The sequence below is a fragment of the Conger conger genome, chromosome 11, assembly GCF_963514075.1.
Source record: "Conger conger chromosome 11, fConCon1.1, whole genome shotgun sequence".
NCBI classification, from domain to species: Eukaryota; Metazoa; Chordata; class Actinopteri; order Anguilliformes; family Congridae; genus Conger; species Conger conger.
Window position 1 is genome coordinate 31,534,005 of NC_083770.1, and position 25,385 is coordinate 31,559,389.

Here is a 25,385-nt window from a genome sequence, read left to right on the forward strand (position 1 = left end):
AATAAAAAGAATGTATTTCTTAAGCCATTTCTGTGTGGATTTTGCAGTATTCATTGGGTTATTGTCTTGCTGGAAAGTCCACCTACAGCCCTGGCTCAGCCTTGTGGTAGAGGCCATCACATTGTCAGCCAAAATCGCCTGATACTTGGTGGAATCCATTATGGAGTACCATTGATTTTACCTAGTGCCCCTGACCCTCTGGAATTAAAACAGCCCCAAAACATCAGTGAGCAACCAACAAATTTCAATATAGGTATGACGCCTCTCCTTTTATGCATCTCTGTTTTAATGCCGATGCTATATCTGACCAAAATATTACATTTTGCTATCATTTGGTCTCATTTTGTCATTTAAAGTATGATTGAATGAAGGTGCCGAGGTCAGATGACACCAAATCATACATTTTGGTCAGATACAACATCAGTATATTTGGCGTCGAAACAGATGCATGAAAGTGTGTCATACCAATGGTCAAATTTGGTTGTGGGTTTTGGGTTTTGGGACCGTTTTAATTCCAGAGGTCCTGGGGCACTGGTTAAAATCAATGGTATAATGGATTCCATTAGATTACACCAACTCACTGCTCCAGTAGGCATGCTCAGTACATGACAGCTAAAAGGACCAATAGGACTACAGCAGGTGCAGTCAGCACGCAACCTCAAACAGCCTTTCTGATTAAATGACAAAAGGACTAACTGTTATGAAGAAGAAATTGATCACAATAACCAGATGTACACGCAACTGTTGTTAATATCACTACCTATTACAGCATGCCAGCAGGTGATTCTACTCCTTGGCTGTAAATTTAAACTGGTCTTTGCACAGCACTGATGCATTTCAACTGAAAGAATTTCCTCACCTGTGATGAGCTGCCATTGGCTGAGGCGAGTTTCATTGCTTTCAGGATGCTGGTATTGGAAAAGAACATAGTGAGTGCTAATGGTGTAAGGGTCTGCACACACACACATGCAGGTACTGCACACACACACACACACACACACACACACACACACACACACACACACACACACACACACACACACACACACACACACACACACACACACACACACACATACATACATAATAAGATAAACAGCTCAGGTTATTGCAACGTGGCTCAGGCAGTAAGAGCAGTTGTCTGGCAGTCAGAGGGTTGCCGGTTCGATCCCCCACCCGGGCTGTGTCGAAGTGTCCCTGAGCAAGACACCTAACCCCCAAATGCTCCTGACGAGCTGGTTGGTGCCTTGCATGGCAGCCAATTGCCGTTGGTGTGTGTGTGAGTGTGTGTATGAATGGGTGAATGAGAAGCATCAATTGTACAGCGCTTTGGATAAAGGCGCTATATAAATGCCAACCATATTGCCCTAAAGCAGGCAAGTCACTCACCTGAGTTCAGTTTTGATCTCTTCATAATCCACTTGGGACTGTAGCTTGGCTTCCAGTCTCTGCACAGACCCAACATTCACACATCAAGGAGAGCAGGAAAGAATGTCAACCAGACAAGGACCAAGCATGTAGAACATTTTTTTTCCAAAACATACGATAAATATATTTTAAGTATTCCATTTCATCAGAAAACATGTTTGAAAAATCAATTTAAAAAAAAGAATTTAAGAATTTAAAGAAAGGATTGATATACTTGTTGACTTGTTTTTTTCCAGGACTGCACTAGAAAATGTTTTACAGATAAGCTGTGAATTCACCAAGCATGCTGAAAACCTCAGGATGACACCAGATGGATGAATGCCCTGTTAAAATCTAAATTGGGAAACTCAATTGATCTCAACTCAATCTAAATTGTGCCTGGCTGTACGCTATTGTACCTCAATTCTGTGCCTGACTGTACGCTGTTGTACCTCAATAGCCTCAGTCTTGTAGGCAAGTCGGCGCTCCAGCTCTGTAATCTGATTGGCTGAGGTCTCCTGGACTTCCTGTAAGGTGAACTGGAGTCTCTGCACGTTTTCCAGCAGACGGAGGATCTCCCGGTCCTTTGCCACCAGGGCGGTCTCCAGCCGGGATGACGAACTCTCCAGCTCAGCTTTCTCCTGGCAGGTGAAGAGAAGGGGCGTGTTCATTAAAAAAACCCTGCCACATAGTCAATGAGCATCCATTTCAAAATATAAAGTAAGGACTCTACAGAAACTGCTCAGACCTCATACTCAACCTCACACATTAGGAGACAGGTCTTACCCCGCTGGCTCCTTCTGAGAGATGGCTCCTGGTTTGGGCACTGTTGGCACTGGCCAGCTGTTCTCTCAGTTTCTCTACCTCCCTCTGTGCCGTTTCCGCCCTCTGTAATCACAGATCCCCCTCGTGTTACCTTAACCTGGCACTCACGTTTAGGCTACTGACATTAAAACACAGAGTGCCTCATGCCCCGGGTGGTTTTCACATGGGTGGTGAGTAATGTACAATTTTCTATTGTAGGAACAAGCTGGACTCAAAAGCAAGAGCATATATTAGATACCCGCCTGGACTGAGATGACTGCATGGAATTGTTGTGCAAAAAACTGTGACCGTGATCAGTAATGACAGCAAGCTTCCTTTCTCCCTTCCTTGTTAATCTCCTTAGTTTTTAGAGCTGACATAGATAGAACTACACAGCTACACAGCCTGCCTCTGAAACAGAGCAGAAATGCTCACAGGCAGAGCTGACATGGTCACCACCACAAAGAGATAACTGAAAATAACCTGTGACCTAAATTAACCTTCGAGTGGAAAAGGCGTAAATTATATAACCTGGTTCCATCTTAACACAGGAAAACAAAAGAAGCATCAAGCGGTCAGCCTGGTTCAAGCTCTACGGTGTGAAAAGGGGTAAACTGAGCCAGGAAGGTTCCAGATCTAGATGGGTAAATCTAGCCAGGCCAGTTCCAAGTCTATAATGAGACAGGGGTAAAGACACTTCAGCATGCAGGAGAAGGTACATACAGTAAAACAGGCTCATGGCACACCCGTTTGGTGGGGGGGGGGGGCGCGCCCTCATTCTGCTGAGGAGACTGTTTACTTAGTACACTTTCTTCCCAAACTGTTTACCTGCTCTGTCACACTCGGGCTGCTAATTAATGATTCATTTTGAGAACATTTATCTAAGAGCTGCTGGCGGAGGGAGAAAAGAAATCACTGAAAAGGAAGCAATCAGCGCAATGAGGTAACAAACTGCCCCACCGCACCGAGCACCCCCATCAATCCCACTCCACTGCCGCCTGTCTTACAGGGCACGCCAGCCCCGAGGAGGGGGGGCTCATTACACCAGCATCTTGATTACGGGAATGATTACCGCCACAACGGGTAATCAGCGACCTCTTCACTCACCTGGTTGGCTTTCTCTAGGTCCGCCATAATCCGACTGACCTCAGTGGCCCTAAGAACAAAACAGACAAGGAGTGGGCATCAGCTGTGACCATCCAACCGCTACGGTAGTCTCTGCCCCCGGAGTCTCTACAGGCATGCTGGGGCAGGCATTCGCTGGTATTTTACACGGCCATCCTCCAGCGTCTCAACAGAAATAATGTCCAAAAAATGTTGAATACACAGAACTAAAGTTTTTATGAAAACACAATAACATAAACAATAAAATGTTTTTCAGTGTCAGTGAGAAAATACAGTTTCATACCTGTGGTGTTTCACTTCCGTGCACATCTTTTACAGCCAAATCTCATTTAAATAGCATTTCAAGGAGATTATTCATGAGGTTTGTTTGAAGTTTAATAGTTTGTACTCAGCCTTTTATTTTCAGACACATGGGACATGATTTCCAAAAGGTGGTGAGAAAAAAGATGAATTAATCAGAATGATTATATGCGCTCAAATTTGCCATTTTTCCCCCACAAAGAATCCTGCTCAATTTGGCCAAGCATGCTTTGAGAGTATAATTGGTGAATTATTCCACGGAAAGCACTAAACTAAAATTCTCCTCGTTCACCTCTGACTGCTCCCTCAATCCTCTTTTCCTCCCACTCCCTCCCCTTTAAAAAACAGCTCATCAGCTCAACGTGCAGCGCTGGCATATTAACTCGCAACAATAGCAACAGATTCCAAACAATGACCGGTAGGAAACACATTTCCTGCTCTCTACGATTCACTACTCTACCTTTAAGCACAGTTTCTCAAGAATATGATGAGCCCCTGATTTCCTTTGTCTCCATTCCCAAACTTTAAAGAGTTTGGTTGCTCCTTAAAGTGGTACAATACAGTATAATACAATTATACTGTGCGCAAGGCCAGAATATTCATTGCAACCAGTGTTGTCCTGAATGCCTCATCATGAATATTTATGAGACACACAAAACTGTTTCACCTTCGATAGTCAAACTTTCAATGTTAAGAATGTGGAGCTGATGAGCTACTTAGTCTAAAGACTCTATGGTCTCCTATCAGTAATAGTCTAAAGAATCTCTGACCTCCTATCAGTAATAGTGTAAATAATCTCTGATCTCCTATCAATAATAGTCTAAAGAATCTCTGATCCCCTATCAGTAATAGTTCAAATAATATCTGATCCCCTATCAGTAATAGTCTGAATAATCTCTGAGCCCCTGTCAGTAATAGTCTAAAGAATCTCTGGTCTCCTATCAGTAATAGTATAAAGAATCTCTGGTCTCCTATCAGTAATAGTCCAAAGAATCTCTGATCCCCTATCAGTAATAGTCTGAATAATCTCTGAGCCCCTATCAGTAATAGTCTAAAGAATCTCTGGTCTCCTATCAGTAATAGTATAAAGAATCTCTGGTCTGCTATCAATAATAGTCTAAAGAATATCTGGTCTCCTATCAGTAATAGTCTAAAGAATCTCTGGCCTCCTATCAGTAATAGACTAAAGAATCTCTGATCCCCTATCAGTGGTATGTATGTGCAGTATCATGGCAGGACTTCACTGGACAGCACTGCAGCTGTGCCCACCTTGCAGCCATAATTCCCAGCATGCAGTGGTGCCGGCCTGGTGCCCGGGCCTGGCACTGCGCGTATTAATACGACAGGATGGATGGCACCGCACCAGCAGAAAAAATAACAAGTGTCACATTCAGATTTAATGAACTTGTGCAGTATGGAAAATGTATTGTATTGATTACCTGCTCCAATACTTCAAGTCAAAGCAGACAAATGGCTCTTATTACCCAGCACCGGGAATCAGATGTGGGGAGGGCGGGGGTTTGGGATGGGGGGAGGGGGGTGGAGGCTCTGGCAAAGCCTGGAGCGCCGTGCCCCAGTGTCGCGCCGGACGAGATGTGTGGAATGTCGCCCGCGTGAGGCGATGACAGGGGGATAAGTGCATCCCATAAATCACAAACGTCCCGCCGCAAACACAGGGATGACAAAATCCAGCCAACTGGCGGGACCCTTACACCACACGTCTCTATTCCAAATCCCCAACACACACACAACTGGAACCTGCTGTACATGGGGGGATACAGATCCCAGCACCGACAGACTACAGTCACAGCAAGTCTCCTACAACAGGCTACAGTCACCTCCTGCAGACAGTCAGCCAAAGCACAGTGACCTCCTATAAGCAAGGGGAAGTACAGCAGCGGTATCACAGGGAAGTGCCTCAGACTGCGGGTGATTGGTCCTAATAGGGGCTGACAATAAAGATATATCAAACGGTCATGTGATTTCAGGTTCTCAGAGTAATTTACATAGGGGAGTGAGGTGGAAGGATTTCAGATCCATTGCATTGATAGCACTCTCTCTATACGCCGGAAAAGCTTTCAGTCCAAGTGCACCATGGATTACGTCTAAAGGAGAAGAAAATCAATTAAAGACTGCTTGCTGTGTGCCACAGCAGAACCAAACAAAGCGCTGTTTACTTTTAAATATATATTGACAATTTTTCAGAGGGTTTCAGATTAATTTCAAGCATGAGCTGGGTACATTATGCTCAAAGATCATGGCAAGTTAGAGTGTTTTCTGAAGCAATCTTTAAATGAGGCAATCCTTCTTAAGGCCTGTCAAGTCTCAGACGCCTGCCAATGACATAAACAGGAAGCTGACGCAGTGCCTGGAGCAACCGGCAGGGGGCACTAAACAGAATGGTTCTGCTCATCTCTGAAACGGGACGCGACTGAGTGCTGGAGCGGTGGGGCATGGGGCGGGTGTGTGAGAGCCACAGAAACAGAGGGCATTGTGGGGCACAAGCTCTTACTTGGAAGCCATCTCTTCGTCATATTTGCACCGCAGATCCAGCAGCTCCGTCTGGGTGGTGGTCAGCGCTGCGAGTGCAGAAGGAAGTGCGAGTTAGCATTGACCTTCGACCTCTGACCTCTGCGGGGCAGGGGGACAGGGTGCGAGAGCTCCTACCTGAGTGAAGCACTCTGATCTTCTCCTCGGCTTCCCCCAGCCTGACAGCCAAGGCCGCCTCTGTCTTCTCCATCTCCCTGCAGGATCACAGTCACAGTCTGAGACACGGCCATGCACAGACACACACAGTCAAGGCTACTCACTCATGACCAGAGTTCAGAAAGTAAACGTCCTCCCCAGTATTTAGTTCCAACCACCTGGATTTGCTAATAAGCAGCTAGGAGGTAGGAATAAATAGTGAATGGGTGAGTTAATGGGTGGAAGAAACAGATGAGATGACTAGTACTTTCTAACCCCTGGACTTTCCACCCCTGCTCATGACAGACAAAAACAAAAACAAAAGGTGAGGAGCAAACCCCTTTCTCACATCTACACATGGACAATGAAAGCATTCACGGAACAAGAAGACTCTTCCTCCATTGCTAAAAACCAGGCTGTGGTCTGCGCTGTGGCACAGACTCCTCTGTGGCAGCAGGTCAGAGTGTGACCTCGTTGGCTCACGTACCCCTCTCTCTGGCCGTCATGGTTCAGCTGCGGTGACCCTGCGCCTCGAAGCGGACGTGTGCTGTTCGGGGGGGTCGCGCAGGGTTCCCGTGACGATGCCCCCCCTGCCACTGCTGCTGGCTCTTCCTCCGTGTTGTCTGGACAGGGGGAATGAGAGAGAGCGAGAAAGAGAGAGAACAGAATGGAGGTAGGGAGAGAAAGTGATTAGGGATTAGGGTAACTGCTCATGAGCTTGAAGTGTCACTGTAAGCGAGAGATGGAATGAACGACATCAACTGCAGTTAAATTCTGGACTGAATCCCATAACCCCTCATCACCACCACTCTGGGGTCCTAACCTGTCTTGGCGAGACTCTGTAGGTGTCTTCTCCAGTGCCTGCTAATCTCCACGACCAGGGGCCGGCTGTCTGGATCCGAACCCTGCAGCTGCTGCAGCCGGTCCTCCAGGGTGTGTGTGGCCTCTAAGAGGGGCGCCGGGTCTGAACACACACACCACACACACACAGGAGAGAGAAACAACACAGATAAGAGGCGATTAAGTGGAAAATGTGTGACGTTGCGCAGTTCATGAACTATAGTTTCAATTAAGTAAAAACAACCAATTAATAAGACAGCGTTAATCAGCAGAGCCCAATTTGTCTGAACTCATGTAGAACAGAAATTTCAGTGTGCATATATTTACTGAATCATACAGGGCACTGACTGATGCAGTACGGCATCTCAAATACTAAGTTAATTAAACACTCAGCATTACAAAATTACACTATATAGCATTAGAAAATGCAATCATTTGTTTACACTGCTTAACTTTTAATTTTCACAGTCACATGAACACAATGGGATTTCTTCTGTGATCCTGCAATTTAAAACTCAAAAATGGAATTATACAAGTCCAGTAGTTTTCCCCAATTATTTACTGAGACCAACTACAAACAAACAACAAAACATTATACTCTTTACACATACACATACAGTATACTCAATGGAAATTATAAAGCTTGGGAAATTAAACCAGGGTGAACTTCTTGAACCAGGTAAAAAGTAATCTCCTATCCCCTTGGATCGTAATGCCACAGCACATCCAGGACCAAACAAACAATGTCTTCCCAAAGAGTGCCAGCGCACACTTTCTGGCTCTTGGGCCAGGATCCAAATATACATCTAGACAAATGCAACAAAGTGGAGGGGGAAAAAAAACTCTGTTCCTGAGAAGGAGAAGAAAAAAAGGAGATTCTTTAGCACAACAGAGGAGCTGTTTTGCAATGCATGTGCAGTGCTGAGGAACCCATGGGGCCAACTAGGAGGCTGTTTCTTTGCTAACAAGTCTCCTCTGTATCATTTGATCATTTAAATTATTATGCCAGGAATTCTCAGGGGGCGTCTCCACTCTCAACATCACAGGGCTGTTTTTAATCTTCCTCTTCCTTTTTTCCCCTCCCGAAAAGTTCACCAGCTCTGAGAAGGAGCTGCTCTTGTTGTGCACCTGCCTGCTGTGCACCAAAGGAGGGTGGCTTCCAGTGCTAAAGCGCAGAGCGGCACTCTGGGGAGACGGAGGACCGGGGGGGGGGAGGGAAGGCAGGTACGCACACATACAGGCACGCGCACACACACACATATATACAAACACACAGGCACACATACAGGCACACACACACATACACACATATACACACAGAGGGACACATACAGGCACGCACACACACACATACACACACACACACACACACATATACACACACAGAGATACCCAAACACACCGGCACATATACAGGCACGCACGCACACACACACACACACACACACACACACAGATACACAGACAGATAGGTGCACACATACATTGATACAGACAGACACACACATATATACACACACAGAGATACACAAACACAGGCACAGGTACAGACACACAGATACACAAACACAGCCACAGACATGCAGATACACAGACAACTACACAGACAGAAAGACACACACACAGGCACGCAGACACAAACAGACATAAAAGCACACTCACACAGGCACACAAAGAGATATGCCCTTCAGAACTGCAAAAGAAGAAGAAAATCGCTCCTTTTACTCCTGCAACTTTCCTCTTTAACTTTCATCTGGTCTCTCTTTGTCATCACGCAGATTCAGATATTTTTCCTACCCAAGCGCAGAGCTTTCGCTTTCCTCCTCTCGCCCTCTGTCACGCTTTCTCTCTTGCCATTTCTCTGTCTCTATCCATCTATTCTTTCTCTTTTCTATTCTCTCTCCCTCTTCTGAGAAAGGAGCAACTTCTGAACAAATAGTGGAAGAGACTCACCTGCAAAAAACACAGTGGAAAGCAACAAAACTAAAAATTCTCAAGCCAACAAAATGCTGTTAATCTGAAGGAACTATGAGAGATATGAGAAGCTAGCTTAAAGGTAGGTATAGCATGAACACACAGCAGTTGGTTTGCCAACCCTGTCCCAAGAACCACAATTAATTTCTCTGATTAAATGGGGTTTCACAGATTAAAAGCACATACAGTACACACACGCGCGCACACACACACACCACACACACATGCAAACGTACACATGCGCGCACACACACCCTTTGTCAGGATAACCGTTTCTTGCATCACCTAGACACAATGTTATTTGAGAAAAATGAAAGGCAAAGTTAATTGGTCACATGACCATGCCCTCCATCTATGCGTTTCTCTGAGAGCACTGTTGCAACTGCACAAGGGATATTGCATCAGTCACAGGGGACCCAGCATGGGAGATATGAGCTTCTCTTAAGCAAAGAGGACAGCTGCGATAAAAGAAAATAAAACGAAATAAGAAAAATATACGACCATCTCCCCTCTTCTGCATAAAAGCCGTGGAGCGGAGACAGAGGGTTGCCTTCACCTTACACCAATCAATGAGTGTGCACGAGCTGGTCCTCACCTGCCATCATTACAGCTCCCACCAGCTCCCCCGCCCTGAACACCCTCCCCCTGACTGCGCAGCACACGGCCGGCCTGCTGTTTTCCAATACAAACCGCTCAACCCTCTCTCTGTGCAATTAAACAACAGGGAAGATTTTCATTTAGGCCCTTTTCTTATTTGCAGCCGATTGGATGCCTGTCATGAAAATTAACAAGCTTAAATGCTGTTCAGGTCAGATGCAGAGGGGCATAATTTCAGTGAAAGTGCACTGGGCAGGATGGACCAGGAAGTGCACAGGACTTTCATTTCTCTTATTTTCTATTCATGCCCTAGATTGCACAGGTGTGAGGATATGTAATCTATATGTTTGTAATGAAAATAGAATACACACACATACATGTAAATAATAGGTATAACTAGCTACAGTAATAAAACCTGTATTATTCAGATCATGTTTTAATACAAAAGGAGAAAAACAGGTTCTACCCCTTCCAAACAATGTGAATGAACACCTTACTTATACCAGCACACGTGACTGAAACAATAAAATCAGACTCTTCCACAAGGGTCATATTGCCCATTGAAGAGCCAAGTGTCAAAACTTTTGTATGAAGTCCCAAAATGTGCTAACATTTTTTTGTCTGGGAAAAAATAACCTGATCTCTCCCTGTAAACCACTGCACTTACATAAAAGCAAACATGGTCAGGTGATTTCAGGAGGAATACTGTGACAAGGCTCAGTCTCAAGTCTCCCATGTCATTTTAATGACATATCATAAGCACATCATTTTGGTTACACAAAGGGATGGAAATAAGTGGCTGGAAAACGTTAGCAGCATCCCAGCTTTAACGTCCCACCAGTGGAGCCTCAGCGTAGGAGGTGCAGCCGCACTGGTCCCCTGGTCTGGAGTCCTCTCACAGAGAGCTGGCTCCACACTACAAAAAGCCTGTTCATGCATGGGCCCTTGTAATTGAGACCATCAGGAGAAGTGATTCCATATGGTTAACTGTCGAGAAAAACACAGTGATTAAATGCAATCTGCTTCATATATTGTTCAATAAGCAAACTCAAAGCATTTATGCCAATTCTACAGAAAATGTATTGTTTTAACTACTCGGTTAAATAATTTGTTGTAATTTTTTTTAGAGTGTTAATTACAAGTGTTATTTTCTGACATGTATTTATTGTGAAAGATTACTGGGACATATGTCTGTGTAGGCCTATGTTGTGGTCCAATGAGAGCATAATGTCAGCCCTGTGGTACAGAGGAGTGTTAGCTACAGCTAGCGTAGCCAAAATTCCTTATAAACACTAGCGGATCTCAGGAGAGAAAAGTTGGATAGGTTTAAAAAAAAGCTATCTTCAAACCCAACTGTCCACTACTGTAACATTTCAATGATTTATATGAACAGTCAAAAATGAGATGCCGCACTCTAGCTTTAGCTATAGCTACTTGCTCAACATGAGTAAATGAAAACCTAAACTCAGCTGTGCAAGCGGAGTGTAATGACCACGCACCGCCCCCACAGCCCCGAGATTTGGAGAGCAAAAGTGTAAAAATGGTAACAGGTGAATTTTATTCTAGTTGCTAGAACAGTTAGCCAAAACGTTATGCAGATTATGGCTGGAGCAACAGGACTACTTGCTACCTAGTCAACCAGCAGGTGAACTCCAAGCCCAGTGATTAGTTGGAAAATATGTAAATTAATAACATGGCTTACAGCCTAGCTGACTACAAAGTGAGCCACTGTGGCCAACTGCTGTATGCTCTCCTGTGCGCTTTTTGGTTTTAGCTTCTCAACACACTATCAGCCTGGCCATCGGCCTGGCTAGACGTGATGTTTGTTTTGGTGACCATTTGTTAATGTTTCCACCAGCCTGCAGATGAGCACTGTGATGCCTGAGCACTGTTCATGGTTCTGATGTCGACCTTGATGGTAATGTTTCTAGGCCTAGTGTTGGCGTACATCTGAAGGTGAGAGGGACCTGTATAAATCTTGCACTGGGGCCCTTCATAACCAGCTTCTGCCACTGTGCACCCCATAGCAACATTGTCCACACGTTTGATCCTGAAAACCATCACAGTAATTACGACTAGAAATGACTCTCTTTCGGAGTTGTGTCTGTGTCAGTGGATTCTCACTGAATAATCCAAGTACAGAAAATGCACAAACAAGTGCCTGAGCAGTTTGCACTCTGTCCAGAACCTCATCTGCAATTTCACACACATTTTCAGCAGACAACGGCAGTGCACTCCCCTTTTGCCCCATCATGTGGCAGAGGGATAGAAGAGAGAGAGGAGGGGAGGGAGAGAGAAGAGAGAGGTTGACTTTCCAAAGACAACCTTCATGTAGCCATCGGTCTACCACCTCCCCTCCCACCCATGCAACCCCACCCCAACACCCACTCCACAGCAGGGGTTCCCGAATTAGCGGTCAGACCCCAGTCGGGACGCGGCGCGTTTCAGCATTCACACGGGTGGTTCTATGGTGGCTAGGATGTGAAAGTGTCCGGACGCAGAGGATGATGGGGTGGTGGAGAAGGGGGGTACAGGGGTGGCATGAGCCAAGTCGAGCAGGTGTGCAGGGGCGGTCCGTCTTCGCCCTGTCAGCGATACACCATCATTAGCTGGTCCCAGCTCAGCGGGGTGTGCCATTACGTCTCCCTGGGCCCTCTGTAATTATGCTTTGACATAATTAACCCAGCAAGCCCATTAGCCGAGCACTGGCTGAAAAAATTCCGCTATAATTATTTGTTGTATGCATGCTAATGAGCCCAGCTGTGCTCCCATCGTACAACACGAACAAATTAATTTACAAGGCTGTGCTTCAAATTTTTATTTTTATTTTATTATTTTTTTTAAAAACTGTTCTGCTTTTCATGTGCTCGTTGGGGTCCAAAAACATGTTGACTCCCTGTATCCTAGATTATCTACGCAACTTGACCATCCCAAGCAGATCCAGAGACCCCCCAAACTTTTTAGTTTGAGGGGTAATGTACATCTCCTTCGAGGGAAACAAACCCTAGCTCATTCTCTTAGCAGCAGAGGGAAACAAACCCTAGTACACTCTGTTAGCAGCAGAGGGAAACAAACCCTAGCACACTCTGTTAGCAGCAGAGGGAAACAAACCCTAGTACACTCTGTTAGCAGCAGAGGGAAACAAACCCTAGTACATCCTGTTAGCAGTAGAGGGAAACAAACCCTAGCACACCCTAATTTTTCTCTATAGTGCACCAGAACATTCTTGGTTGTAATGCAGAATTTAGCCTCATTCAGCTAGTCAAGTGAGGTGCAGATGAAAGGAACGGTCCTTCATCACATAAAAGAGCAAATGCACAACATACAAAGCCAGCGCAGAAGAAAGATCTACCACACAACTGGCCCACTGGTCTAAAGGTGAGAGCCGAACGTCTTTGGACAACATTCTTTAGATGAAGGTCTCCATTTTTCTGAGAAACTGTCTGAAGGTCCCTGTCTGTCCAATCAGGACTTGTGAGAAGAACCTTTTCAGAGCAGTGAAAAGAAATTTGACAAAACAACACAGACACATTTTCATGTATTCTTCAACTTCCCCAGAACTGAGTCACACAAAAAAATCCCCCTTTTCAATGTCTACCATCGTTTGAACTTGAATGAAATACTGTAAAGATTCTCTTTCCTTTTTTTTGAGAAATCAGCAACAATGATTTATGTTTTTCAAGTAGTTCTTTGACAGCATGGCAGTCTTTACCATCCACATAAATGAAAGAACTCCTGCTCAGTTTATTTTGAGTTTTCTTTCCCATGACTGCACTTGACATTCAGGGGATAATGGAGCTCTTTCTGTTCTGCGCTGAAGACGAGAGAGGAATGAGTCTGTACCCTAACAATGTCTGCATGAACTGAAAGGCCTCCTTCGGCAGACCTTTGTTTCAGTTCCACAGATTTTTTTCCCCCTTCATTGAAGGATGCTGACAAGATAATGTCAATAACCATTATTTGTTCAACAACATTGAAAGAAATGCGATTTGAAGGCCGCACAAGCCAAACAGACTCCAGAGGTGATGGCAACTTAAGAGAGAAACAATAAAGCACACGATACAAAGAACAAGTCAGGTAAACAAAAAGACCAAGGCTGAAGCATGCACTCATATTTGATGTTATAGCAAGTAAAAAAACATGAAATTGATCTTCCACAACTAGACACAAGTAGCCAAAAGTAGTTTGTTCAGAGGCCACTTTTGTTTACTGTTTTGTTCATGAAGTGAATAGATTGCTAAATTGGACATCACAAATCGGTAAGAAGGCCACAAAAGTGCTTGCTTCTAGGCTCTTCTCCAGAAAGTTACAACTTTTTCCTGTTATTACTGTATAGTCAAGAACTGAACTGGCCTATGTGTTCTAGATTTGGGGCAAAGCAAGGATTCCTGCATGTGTGTACACACAAACACACACACACACACACACACGCACACACACACCACACACAGCTGATCCCTCTGGGGTTTCCTCCTCCACAGGGATCCATTGGTGAGCCCCGGCTCTTTTATGAACATAATGCATTATTAAATACCTCAAACATCTCCTGGGCCTCTGTTTATTACTGCACTTATTAATCACTCCTGCATAATCTTGTCCCGGCAGAAAGAGCTTTCATTCTCCATCAATACCACCATGCGGAAACATGCATTAGGCTGCCTTTGTCCATTACGATGCTGGAACATCTTTTTAATGCAAACCATGAAAACTTGCATGCTTGTATTCTTGTCATTTCCTGAATATTAAAATGTAATTTCCTTTATATTTAGTCAGGACACACACAGAGGGCCAGCTGCAGATAAAGCACACATTCTTGGTGCAACAGAACTACATATTCTTGTTCCCGCAGACCATTTTGACTTTGTGACCGTGTCCCCTGGGATGGAGGATGAATTTTCCACTAATTGCTTTGGAGTTCTTCTCCAGGCCTACTGAGCACCTATTGCCAGGAGGAAAGAGACCTGCACAAGTCTTTCCTGGGCCCTTCTTGCAGTGAAAAAAAAAAAGTGCAACAGTAATGTCACAGTCTGGACATGGTCACACGCTAACCCATCAAGATAATCTAGCTGTACCTCTGGTCACCACTAGGCAGCAGTGTTGCCCACACATTCGCACAGGTGCAGAGTACCCTACTGAGGTCTCATTAATACACATTCAAACAGCGAAGCCCTGCATGGCTCTCTCTGCTTTCATGAAAAGCTGGAGCTCCAGTCTTTTTGGTGAGAGACGAGGAAGGAGGCGTGCGGCGGTCCCAGAGGAAGAGCTGAATAAAGAGCACGGAGAAGTGGAGCAAACACCTGGAACGGGAGCCTGCAGGCTACGCCCCGGGCGACAGTGCGAGCGCGCTCCTCTCCAGGTGAGATCAACAAACGGAACCTTTCAAACGCGGCTCACAGAGATAGACGCTCCTACCGCGGGGGAAGTTGGGGGGGAGAGAGAGAAAGGAGCGCCGTTCAGGAAAGTCAATCCAGTCATTAAAATGGCCGTCACCTTTAAATTGAAACAGTGAGTATTTATCTACAAAAGGTAAGACAGGTTTTTAATAACAGAAAGGTTTAATAAAAACATTTTTAACAGTCATGCTGTTCAAATAAATTGAGCACCTCCTCAAGCAGATGAATAGTTATTTATTTGCAAGAAGCACAGCACATTTGCTGTCATTCTGAGTTGAAATCGGACTAGAGGATTAAAAATGAAGAAATGCTAGGAAATCTTTGTGTGGTGAGAATAAGAACTGTCTAATGTGTGATTCCTGATTGCAGGTGGACAAACTATTCCAAAAGTGACAGGTGTGTTGATGTTTTACACCCCCCCCCAGACACACACACACACACACACAAAATGGTGGAGCTAGCATGTTTTATCATCATCACTGACCCACTGCTTTAAACTGACTTTTCACTGCTTCACCCTTCACTGGATTCAGGAAAAACTCAGGTTTCAGACTTTTCCTTTTCAATATGTGGCCTCCCGCCATTGGATGAGCTTTTCAATGACATGCACAAGTGAGTCAGTAATAAACCTTACCACAGAAGAACGGCCGTTCCTTGATGCGTATATCTAAATTCCAAGAGTTCTGCTGAGGTCTGTGACCAGGCCGCTTGGCCTCATCTCTCTGCCGCGGTTCAGTCGAGTCCCCGGAAGCCCAAAAGCGGCCGTGCCACAGGTCTGTCCCACCCCCACAACTAATGCTAATTGCCTTTCTCTCTTCTCCAGCCGCTTTTTCCTTTATCACATCCTGCACATCTGTGCTACCGACGTGAAACCACCAGATTTACAGTGCTACTTTGTAATTACACACACAGTCGGGCGAGTGGGGCTTAATATAATTGCTGAGTTAACAGTAAAAAACAAAAACATAACAAAAAAAAAGGAGGGGGGAGGGGTGGTGTGGGAAGGAGCCATCACCGCGCGGCAGATTTCTGTTGACATCAGCCGAAGGTGCGAAGAAGGAGAGAGAAGGAGAGAGACGGAGAGAGACGGAGAGATATTAGTGGGAAGAGCTGGGAGAGCGAACATCAGCAATTCCAGCTCCGCTCTCTCAACACCCTCCTCGGGCCCGCGCTCCGCTCAGCCTGTCATTTGCGCTTCATAAACGAGCCCATTGTGTCCTGGCTGCTTCAGACCTATATTGTCAAACCTTAGCTGCTAATAACAGTTATTTACCTCACTGGAAATTTGTGATGGTTTTGTTGGAAATGATCCAATGTGCCTTGGCCTATGTGCAATGTACGACACCAAAACCAAGCATAGAAATTCAAAATTCAGTCAAGTTATGTAATCCCTACACTGGAGCTTCCAGCACCTCCACTGGATGAACCACAGCCACACAAGGCACACTTTGATGGCCAATTGCACAACTACTGTAATCCTAAAGCAAATAATACAATATTTATGCCAAAGAGAGGTTGCTGTACCTTCCTCATCTGAATCCTGAGAGTCAAAGTTGCAGCCATCTTAGGCTCATCGTGCTGCCTACACCCCATACGTCACTGATAGCTGATATGCCATTGATCACCAATAGGTTAGGCATTGATCGGCAGTTGACCCCTCACCCTCGCAGGCGGCCTGCAGTCACAGTTTAGCCATACTGATTACAGGCCCCAGTGATGGCGGTCGTGACCTTTCAGTATTAAACGGGGGGGGACAGCGCATGAAGACGCTTTCAAAAGAAATGGGGGGAGAGTGGAAAATAACCTCTTGCAATGAATAGTAATGACAGCATTAAGATTAACGAGCTTGGCGTGTAAGAAATAATTGTGTCTGTCACTGGATTAAAAATACATGAAGGAGCAGAGCGTTTGTTGCAAGCACGTCAGTATACCCCCCAAGACCGCCGTGGAGGAGGAGACAGCTGGGTGGGGGGAGGGATCAGCGCGAGGCAGGTTCACTGTCCCCTGGCACACCTGCGCTGGTCAATACCGACCGGTCAGAGTGACCATGAACAGAAGCGGGAAAGGGGCGTATGTCAGTGCATACACTGTCTCCCACACTGGTCTGGCGACACAGACCGATTCCAAATCCAACAGCCGCTTTTGAAACAGACAAATAAACAGCTAAAAATATCACTGCCATGACTGAGGAGTATCATCAGCTGAGGGGTCAGAAATGGTGCTTTTTCCCAGCACAACTCTGAGAGGCAGGATTTGGACTATGAAGGCTCTTGGGGGGAATTTGCTTCTCTTGAGCATCCCGAATTCGACAACTCAACTGTCATCAAAGCTCAAGGTTTCAATCTCAGTGATACGATGCACATGTTGGGAAGAGCACTGGAATAGGGGATAAAAGACCACTGTAGGGAGCGATAAAAACTGTATTATCCTTACTGTACTTCACTCAATGTATGGAGGATTGAGATCTCTGAAGGAGGAAAGTACACCCCCAACCTACCCCAACCCAAAAAAACCCCCCAAAAAGAAAACAAAGATTTCAGAGTCCCACTCAGGTCGTATGTAAATGTGCATCTCAGTATGCTAATCTACAGCCACCTGATTTAACCTGAGGGGCAATTCAATTAGCTTTCTGTTAGGAAATTAAACGTGCGGTGGAATTACACCTCCAGTTAGGATAATTAGAGCGAGCGCACAGCTATCTGTGTGGATGGAATTATAACAGGAGTGGTTAAAAAGAACGATAGGTCCCCGGCATAATTTCTTTAATGCTCAAACATAACATCTTAATTGAGTCAGATCGGATAGTGAGTGGGACCAAGACCCGTTATCCCTCTCCTTGACACAAGGAGGCAGTCACCCCACTCCCCAACACACACATAAAATAACATTTGTGAACAATGAGCAGTGTTAATTTTGGATTTCAGCATACTTTAATGGTGTAGCAGCCTTGGCCCTGATCTTCACACTGTTTGCACTAGTTAAACAGCGCTGAAGCATTGGTTACATGCTGTTTCTGGTGAAAGGCAGGGTCACATGCTCAAGCTGGAACTCCTGGCCTTGGGAAACACTTAGGCCCTTGATGAAGCCCTTGATACACCAAGGTGCGAGTCTGTGAGTCAGCCTGAACAAAACTTCAAAAAGAGACATTTCCTATTGAAGAAATTATTCCAGTGAAAAACGTACATTTGGTGTACATCGCAAGCAGGGAACATGAAGGGGAAAAAAATGGAGACCTTTAAAAGTCAGTCCCCCATATTTCAGTCTCAGTGACACTGACTTTTATCTTCTATTCACTGAATCTCTGTAAACAGCATTCTCTAGTCCTGTCATGAGTGTTCTTCTGATCCAGAGAAGATTGGATTTCATTTTCCAATCCCCCACCCGTAACACAGCTGAACATGGGCCCCAGTTCATCACAACAGCACAATCACGAGGGCCAGGCCTGCCGGTCTCATCAGCTCTCGAGCCTCAGCAGAGCATGCCACTCCACAATCAACAGATCCAACCCCCCTCCCTCCCAGAAGACACTCTCCACACTACACCAACTACAGGACACCATCCTCACATCTTTGGAAGCCTCAGATATCATTCCACCTGAATCTCTGGTTTCTTGTGCCTCCACGTACCTGCTGGGAGTGCTGGTGGGGCGCGGAAGTGGGAGGTGAGTGGCGCAGCGATGCTGGCTGTTCCGTGCCGATGTAAAAATAACAAACTGTCCCTTGGCAACACTCACCTGGGGCTTCAATCAACTGTTTGTAGACTCCAAGGAAAGCAGATTCTGCCTCTTTGCTTCGGTTGTTAAGTGCTACCACCTGGAAAACAGGAATGATGTCACAGTCAGGGCTGAGCTCATCAGGGGCCACACTCTCCCACAGGGCTGACACAGACACAACACTCCACCGTATTGCATCGTTCACTTATCTTTAAACATGAGACAATATTCACAAGACATTTGCGGACGGGGTAGAAACTACGATGAAAGTACTCCAGTCCAGCCGTTTCCGACAGTAGCTGAGCCCGTGTGCTGTAACTTTAGACGGGAGACCTGGCCTGCTCGGGGTCTACAGGGCTGGGCCGCGCGGCGTCCGCCACCAGCAGCAGCACGCAGCCGCCCGCCCGGCGCTCCGCAGGTGTCACAAACCAATTAACAATTCATTAGGAGGGACAAAGGGAAGGGAATTGGCTGCCACCTGGCCCTGCCGGCGGGGTGCCCACGCCGGTGAACACGTGGACACAGAATCACCGAGACCCCCCCCCACACACACACACACACCGCAGTACAGCAAGGCCAGGGCCAGGCTCTACAGCCACGTCTCAGCCCCATGCTGGCCCCTTAATCGACCCATGGGTAGTGCAGGTAATATCCAGCGCCGCCCGCCTCAAACAAACACCCACATGTGCAATACACATACGCACACAGACACGCATATGTGCACTCACATACAGTACGCATACGCACTTCTCATCTCTAGGAGTGAAAGCATATCTCCACCCAGGGATGGTACAAGTACAAAACACTTTGGCTCAGTGCTAAGCTTGGCCGGAGGACAGGACACGCATGGGCGCTTGTGCGGAAGGGGGTGTGGGGAAGGGGGTGGGGGGTGGTTCTGTGGGACAGGAGGGGTGACAGAGGGACAGTATGAAGGAAGGTGTCGGAAGGTGATCTTTAATGGTTGCCCCCGGGTACATCCAGGTAGGCAAGCTGTACATTTCTCATGCAGAACTTAATTAGTGCCATATCTGTGCTGGTTAAAAAAGGGGATATGAGCTTTTATGTCTTTCATATTAATATCTGAGCATTAGCAATAAGTCACTCAAATCAATTCTATGGGGCCATAGGGCCAGCTTCAAAATCCCCCTCTGCTGTGTGGTGTAGTGAAGTTTAGTCAAATGTATTTAATAATAAATTGATTCAGCTAATGATAATTTGAGGAGTCAGTAGAGCCCAACTTCCTGAAATAACATGAACAGGACATGGATTAAATATAATAAAGAATTTATTGAATACAGATATGCATAAATTAAAAGTGGAAAGTGAGAAGAGAAATATTAAACACAATACAATAGTTAACACTATACAACGTTGCTAGTACATCAATGCCTATGAAACATAGGAATGCAACATTCACTTGAAGCTACAAGTGACTATGCAGCAAATACAATCACAATTGCCTTAACACAACACAACACATAAATCAGAATATTAAATAAACAGTATCCTCAATGTCAGAAGTTAATGGGTTGTTTGGGAAGGCCAGTCCCTGTTAAGTGACAAAAGGGCGCAGCTGGTCAGCTGGTATAATGTCCGGTCTCCTGAGGCTCCTGGGGCTACTGAACAGCAGGTCCACAGAAGCCATCGCAACAATGTAAGCTTCAGTCAGTTGACACGGATGAGCACAAATTTCCACTTGGATCAAGCCCACAAGCGATATATTAACAGGAAAGTGGGTAATTTGTCCCTTTTTCAATGGCTGTATTACTTTTTGGAACACAATGAGCTTCAGTGGCGGGCCAGCTCTGACTCCATGATCAGGCGTAACTTGGCGTACATGAAGAGCTTCCTCAAAGTCTCTGAAGTGTGTCTGTTGAGGTTGGACTGATGCGTTTCCATCAGCGCAGAGTGTGCAGGTTTCATGCGGGGTTGGTATTGTATTGAATAAAAACGGCGATGTGATGGAACCCCACGCGGGAACCAAGGATTGGAGGTTGGTAGGTGACAGTTTTTGGTGACACTCAAGCAAGTGATGGGTCCGTTGTACTACAGCCATAATTCACACATGGATGGGGCCCGCTGACATGTTGATATAGACCGGCATTCCATGGAATAGTTTATGGCTTTCCCGGGTTGCCCTTCAGGCACCACAATGTTTGATACTGGTGGATCTGCCAGCCCCAGTGGCATTCCTTACTGCCAATTCAAAGAAGTTACGACTCTGAAGCTTTGGGATTGCTTGTGTGGGGGTATTTTTGTGTGTCTCTTTACACATGATCCATACAGTATGTTACGAAGGATAGCCTAGTTGAGCAAGGTTCTTATGGACATCTGCTTCCATATCCTTATGTAAAAAGTATTTTTAAAGATGAAGGAACTTGGTGACACAGGGTAGTGGATTGGAGTCCAGTGGGTATGGATATGAGGAATGTCTGTTACACTACACAGTGAATCCTAGCCAATGAAAGCCTAACGACAACAAGAGAATTACACATAAAATTTAACACCCCCCCCCCCCAAAAAAAAAAAAACCTTAAAAAGCAATATTCTACTAAAGTGAAAAGCATTGTTGGGCAGATTCCCAGGAGAGTGTGTCTCACAAAATCTCAATCCACCATTTTCAGTCCAGTTCCTGGTTTTCCTGTTTTCATCTCACAAGGTGGCATTGCAAACCTTAGTCAAGGGGGAGGCTGTATGGCCATGTGAAACAGTGGTCATCCTTCAGTGATCTGGCTTTCGGTACATCTGCAGGAGGTGGGGTGAGGGAGAAGGGGGGACTTACACGAGGACTGGTGCCAAGGCCTCGTGGTGACATTGAGAAAATGTACACTAAATAAATAAATAACAGTGGCAGGGCAGGAAAAAAGCCCTGGAAAGTGCCTGCACTCTCCAGAGAGAAGCTTAATGACAGCATCAAGTTTAAAGAAATATCATAAAGATCAAACAAATCCCTCCCATCACTCCCTCACTAAGCTTGCGAACGGAGTTAATGTAAAATGGAAAGGCTATAGACGCGATCAATACAGATGCAATAGTCTGTGGCTCTCAGCCGGCTGATAGCTATAGCATTGTTTCACCTGTTTTTTTATCCCTCCAATTTTCCCCCCTTTTCCTTTTTCTCTAGGACTTCGCGCTGGATTGCTCGGTTCAGTGAACAAACCCTTTACATGCTGCTGGACAAATGTCCCTGTCTCACATGTACCCAAACTCTGCATTAACAATCAATTTCATTTCATCAAAACTGACATAAGAATTCTGTGTTGTGTCTGTGTGTGCGTGCGTGTGTGTCGTATGTGTGAGTGGTGTGTGTGTGTGTGTGTGTGTGTGTGTGTGAGTGGTGTGTGTGTGTGTGTGTGGTGTGCGTGTGTGTGTGTGTGTGTGTATGTACGGTGAGCGTGTGTGTGTGTATGTGCGGTGAGCGTGTGTGTATGTGTGCGACTGTGTCGTATGTGTGCATGATGTGTGTGTGTGTATGTGTGTGCACGTCTGTGTGTGTATATGTGCGGTGTGCGTGCGTGTGTGTGTGTGTGTGTGCTTAGATAGCTCAGGTGATTTATGTGTGGACATGCTGTCATTACTGTGTTGCTTGGTTAAATACCATGTTCGTAATACATTATTAGAGTCATGTTGTCTGTGTGTTTGATGCCAGAACCAGTCATTCATCTGCGCTGGGCAGGCATAGTTTATATGGGGGGAAGCATGGTCTTCACCTTTCAATGGAACATCATTGATCACCTGTATTTTCAGTGAAGAACCTTTCTGGACCATTAAACAACAGTGTCCTCATTTCCCATGCATATATCAGTATGAATGTATTTACTTGGATGCAAAACAAAATTTCACCGACATTTACTCAGCTAATGACTGTTCATACATGCAGCACACACCACCGCCTACACTGGACAGCGTGCCACAGGAACGAACATGTCCGTTCCCAAGCGTCCCCTGATCTCCCAGCTCTCCCTGCCCAGATGTGGCTTGAGGAATGAATGCAACAGGCTCTTTTTTTAGACTGACACGGGGCTCCCTGGTCCTCCATCATCCCCTAACGAGAGAACAGAGATTACCTCCACAATCACACCATTAACCTGTCTGCACCAGGCAGAGAAGACATCAATCACACGGCTGATGCGTTCACATGTACCTCTTGGTATGCATATCCCTATCCCTTCAACCGCCACCATCAAAGCACTCTGAGATGTCATGCATAATGCGCCAGTCCAGGATTGGGCTTTATCTTCCCCCTCCATGCAAATTGACTGAAACACCTATGATTACTTAAGGCCCTAGGAGGGAGATTATATAAAGGGCCTGCCTTGTTCGTCAGAGACCGACACGGGTGGTGGTGACAATGCCGTCACCCCCCCGCCGCCACCCTCCAACCGCAACCCCGCCCTCAACGGGCAGATCCTCTAGGAATGTGAGCAGAGTGAGGTGCGCATTCGTTACCAGAATTTTTGTAAGAGATGTAAAAAGAAATAAAGGAAATTAAAAAAAATACGGGAAATTTGCAGCTATAGCCTTTTATTTTCCACATTTTCTACAGGCAGAACGGGTCAAGTTCAGATATACATTAGCACAAAACGGTAACACCATTACCAATAGGTGATGGTCAATAGGTGAGCATCTTTAGCCTGCTCTTAACTAAGGCAATGTAAGACACAGTATTCCACAACGAAACCAGTAAGATCCTTCATCCTAGTGTATAATTTATAAGCAAAAACCAAAAAAAGAATGAAAGATCTTTCCTGGCTGAAAAAACCAAGGGAAGACTACTACACTTTTCACACAACAGAAGTGGGGCCAAGCAAGTCTGAGCTGGCTGGCTAACCTAATATAGCATTAATGCTTACTCCACTAAACTACACTCACTGAGCACTTTATTAGGAACATTTTTACTATATTACATCGACTTATGCAATTATCTAATCAGCCAATTGTGAGGCAGCAGTGCAATGCATACAATCATGTAATCAGGAGCATCAGTTAATGTTCACATCAACCATCAGAATGGCGAAAAAATGTGATCTAGTTGACTTTGACCGTGGAATGATTGTTGGTGACAGACAGGATGGTTTGAGCATCTCAGAAACTGCTGATTTCCTTGGATTTTCACACACACTAGTCTCTAGAGTTTGCAAAGAATGGTGAAAAAAAAAAATCCTGTGAGCAGCAATTATGCAGACAGAAATGCCTAGTTAATGAGAGACATCAGAGGAGAATGGCCAGACTGGCCAAAGTTGACAGGAACACACAATGCATCATAACTCAAAGTGGATAGGCAACAGCAGTAGAAGTCTAAAAAAAAAGTCTAATAAATACCTAATGAAGTGCACACTGAATGTATGTGAAACTACAGACACAGCACATATCACACACATTTGCTGGTCAGATTAAGGTGCCTGCTTCCCCTTCACTTGGATCAGATTTGCCCTTAATAGTCTCCATATTCATTTAGACTCATTACTACAGCCCTGTACGTTGGGCTACAGATGGCACAGATTGCAAGTAAACTGCAGGTGCTCCTTTGACACTTGTATGACGCTGTATGACCAGAGAAAGCAAAATCCATTCATCTGAAACATGACTTTAGGCCAGCCAGCAATGGCACAGTCAATATCAGGCCACTGGGATCTTGACAACATCAAAAAAGTACTTGACCGCAACATTTTGATGATATTATATTTTAATATCTTTTCATTAGTTACAGGACCAAGCTTGTCCTTCCTATTGCCTGCTCTATAATTTGGAAACGCACACAGATACAAATCAGGTTAGCTCCATTTTGATAGCAGACATTTACTAAAAGATTTAGTAATGCTGAATCCATTATTGGTGACTGCCTGGTTGTGTTTTTCACGCTTGAGGTGGCCGAGAATCAATATGGCCACCAAAGTGATCAAAAAAAGCAATGCCACCAAAGTTCCCTTTTCTAGTCCAAAGCCTTTTAAAAGCCTTTAGATCAATGGGGGTATTGAATACATTTCTGGCAAGCTGTATTTTATGGTTGATTTAAAAAATAATAAAAAGACATCAGAAAAATAACAACAGCCAGTAGCAAACAGGAAGTGCTCTTATGTTTTGACACCACTACCAAGGTAATGATTTTGTTTTATAACACCTCTGGTCAAACTACTCTGAGTGAGATGCTCAATTGACTTTTAATGTATGAAAATGAAAACCAGTGCAGCCAAAACAGCCAGAAAACAAGCAGGAGCTTGACAAACATGTCATACTTCTGTCATGACAGAAATGATAAAATATACTTTTTTTTGTTAATAAAAACACACCAGGAAAAATACAGCTGTAAGCAGTGATTACAGGGGGCCAAGCACTCATACTGTCGCTGCAATGAACCCAGTAAAAATACAGCACAGCACAGTGAGCAGTGAGACAGAGCTGTGACGTGGCAGACCAGGTCCAATGTCATTGTGTTGTTACTGGTGCTGATTGAGCATTCTCCAAATTACAGAAGATCAATTGTTTTTGATGATATGGACTGATATGTTTTCTTTCAAAAATTCAAAATGTCAGAAAACACCGTATAA

General features: G+C 45.1%; 1 protein-coding gene across 1 annotated transcript in view; it reads right to left on the bottom strand.

The window, feature by feature from the left end:
* The window catches only part of cux2b (cut-like homeobox 2b), a 128,410-nt gene that overhangs the window by 14,125 nt on the left and 88,900 nt on the right, over nucleotides 1-25,385 (bottom strand). Inside the window, exons 4-13 of the mRNA XM_061261701.1 lie at nucleotides 18,859-18,937; nucleotides 7,145-7,285; nucleotides 6,809-6,944; nucleotides 6,304-6,380; nucleotides 6,149-6,215; nucleotides 3,319-3,367; nucleotides 2,194-2,295; nucleotides 1,860-2,048; nucleotides 1,390-1,448; nucleotides 860-908 (exon numbers count right to left, since the gene is read on the bottom strand). Of these exons, the coding sequence (XP_061117685.1) occupies nucleotides 860-908; nucleotides 1,390-1,448; nucleotides 1,860-2,048; nucleotides 2,194-2,295; nucleotides 3,319-3,367; nucleotides 6,149-6,215; nucleotides 6,304-6,380; nucleotides 6,809-6,944; nucleotides 7,145-7,285; nucleotides 18,859-18,937 (948 nt within the window). The remainder of the gene's footprint in view (nucleotides 1-859; nucleotides 909-1,389; nucleotides 1,449-1,859; nucleotides 2,049-2,193; nucleotides 2,296-3,318; nucleotides 3,368-6,148; nucleotides 6,216-6,303; nucleotides 6,381-6,808; nucleotides 6,945-7,144; nucleotides 7,286-18,858; nucleotides 18,938-25,385) is intronic.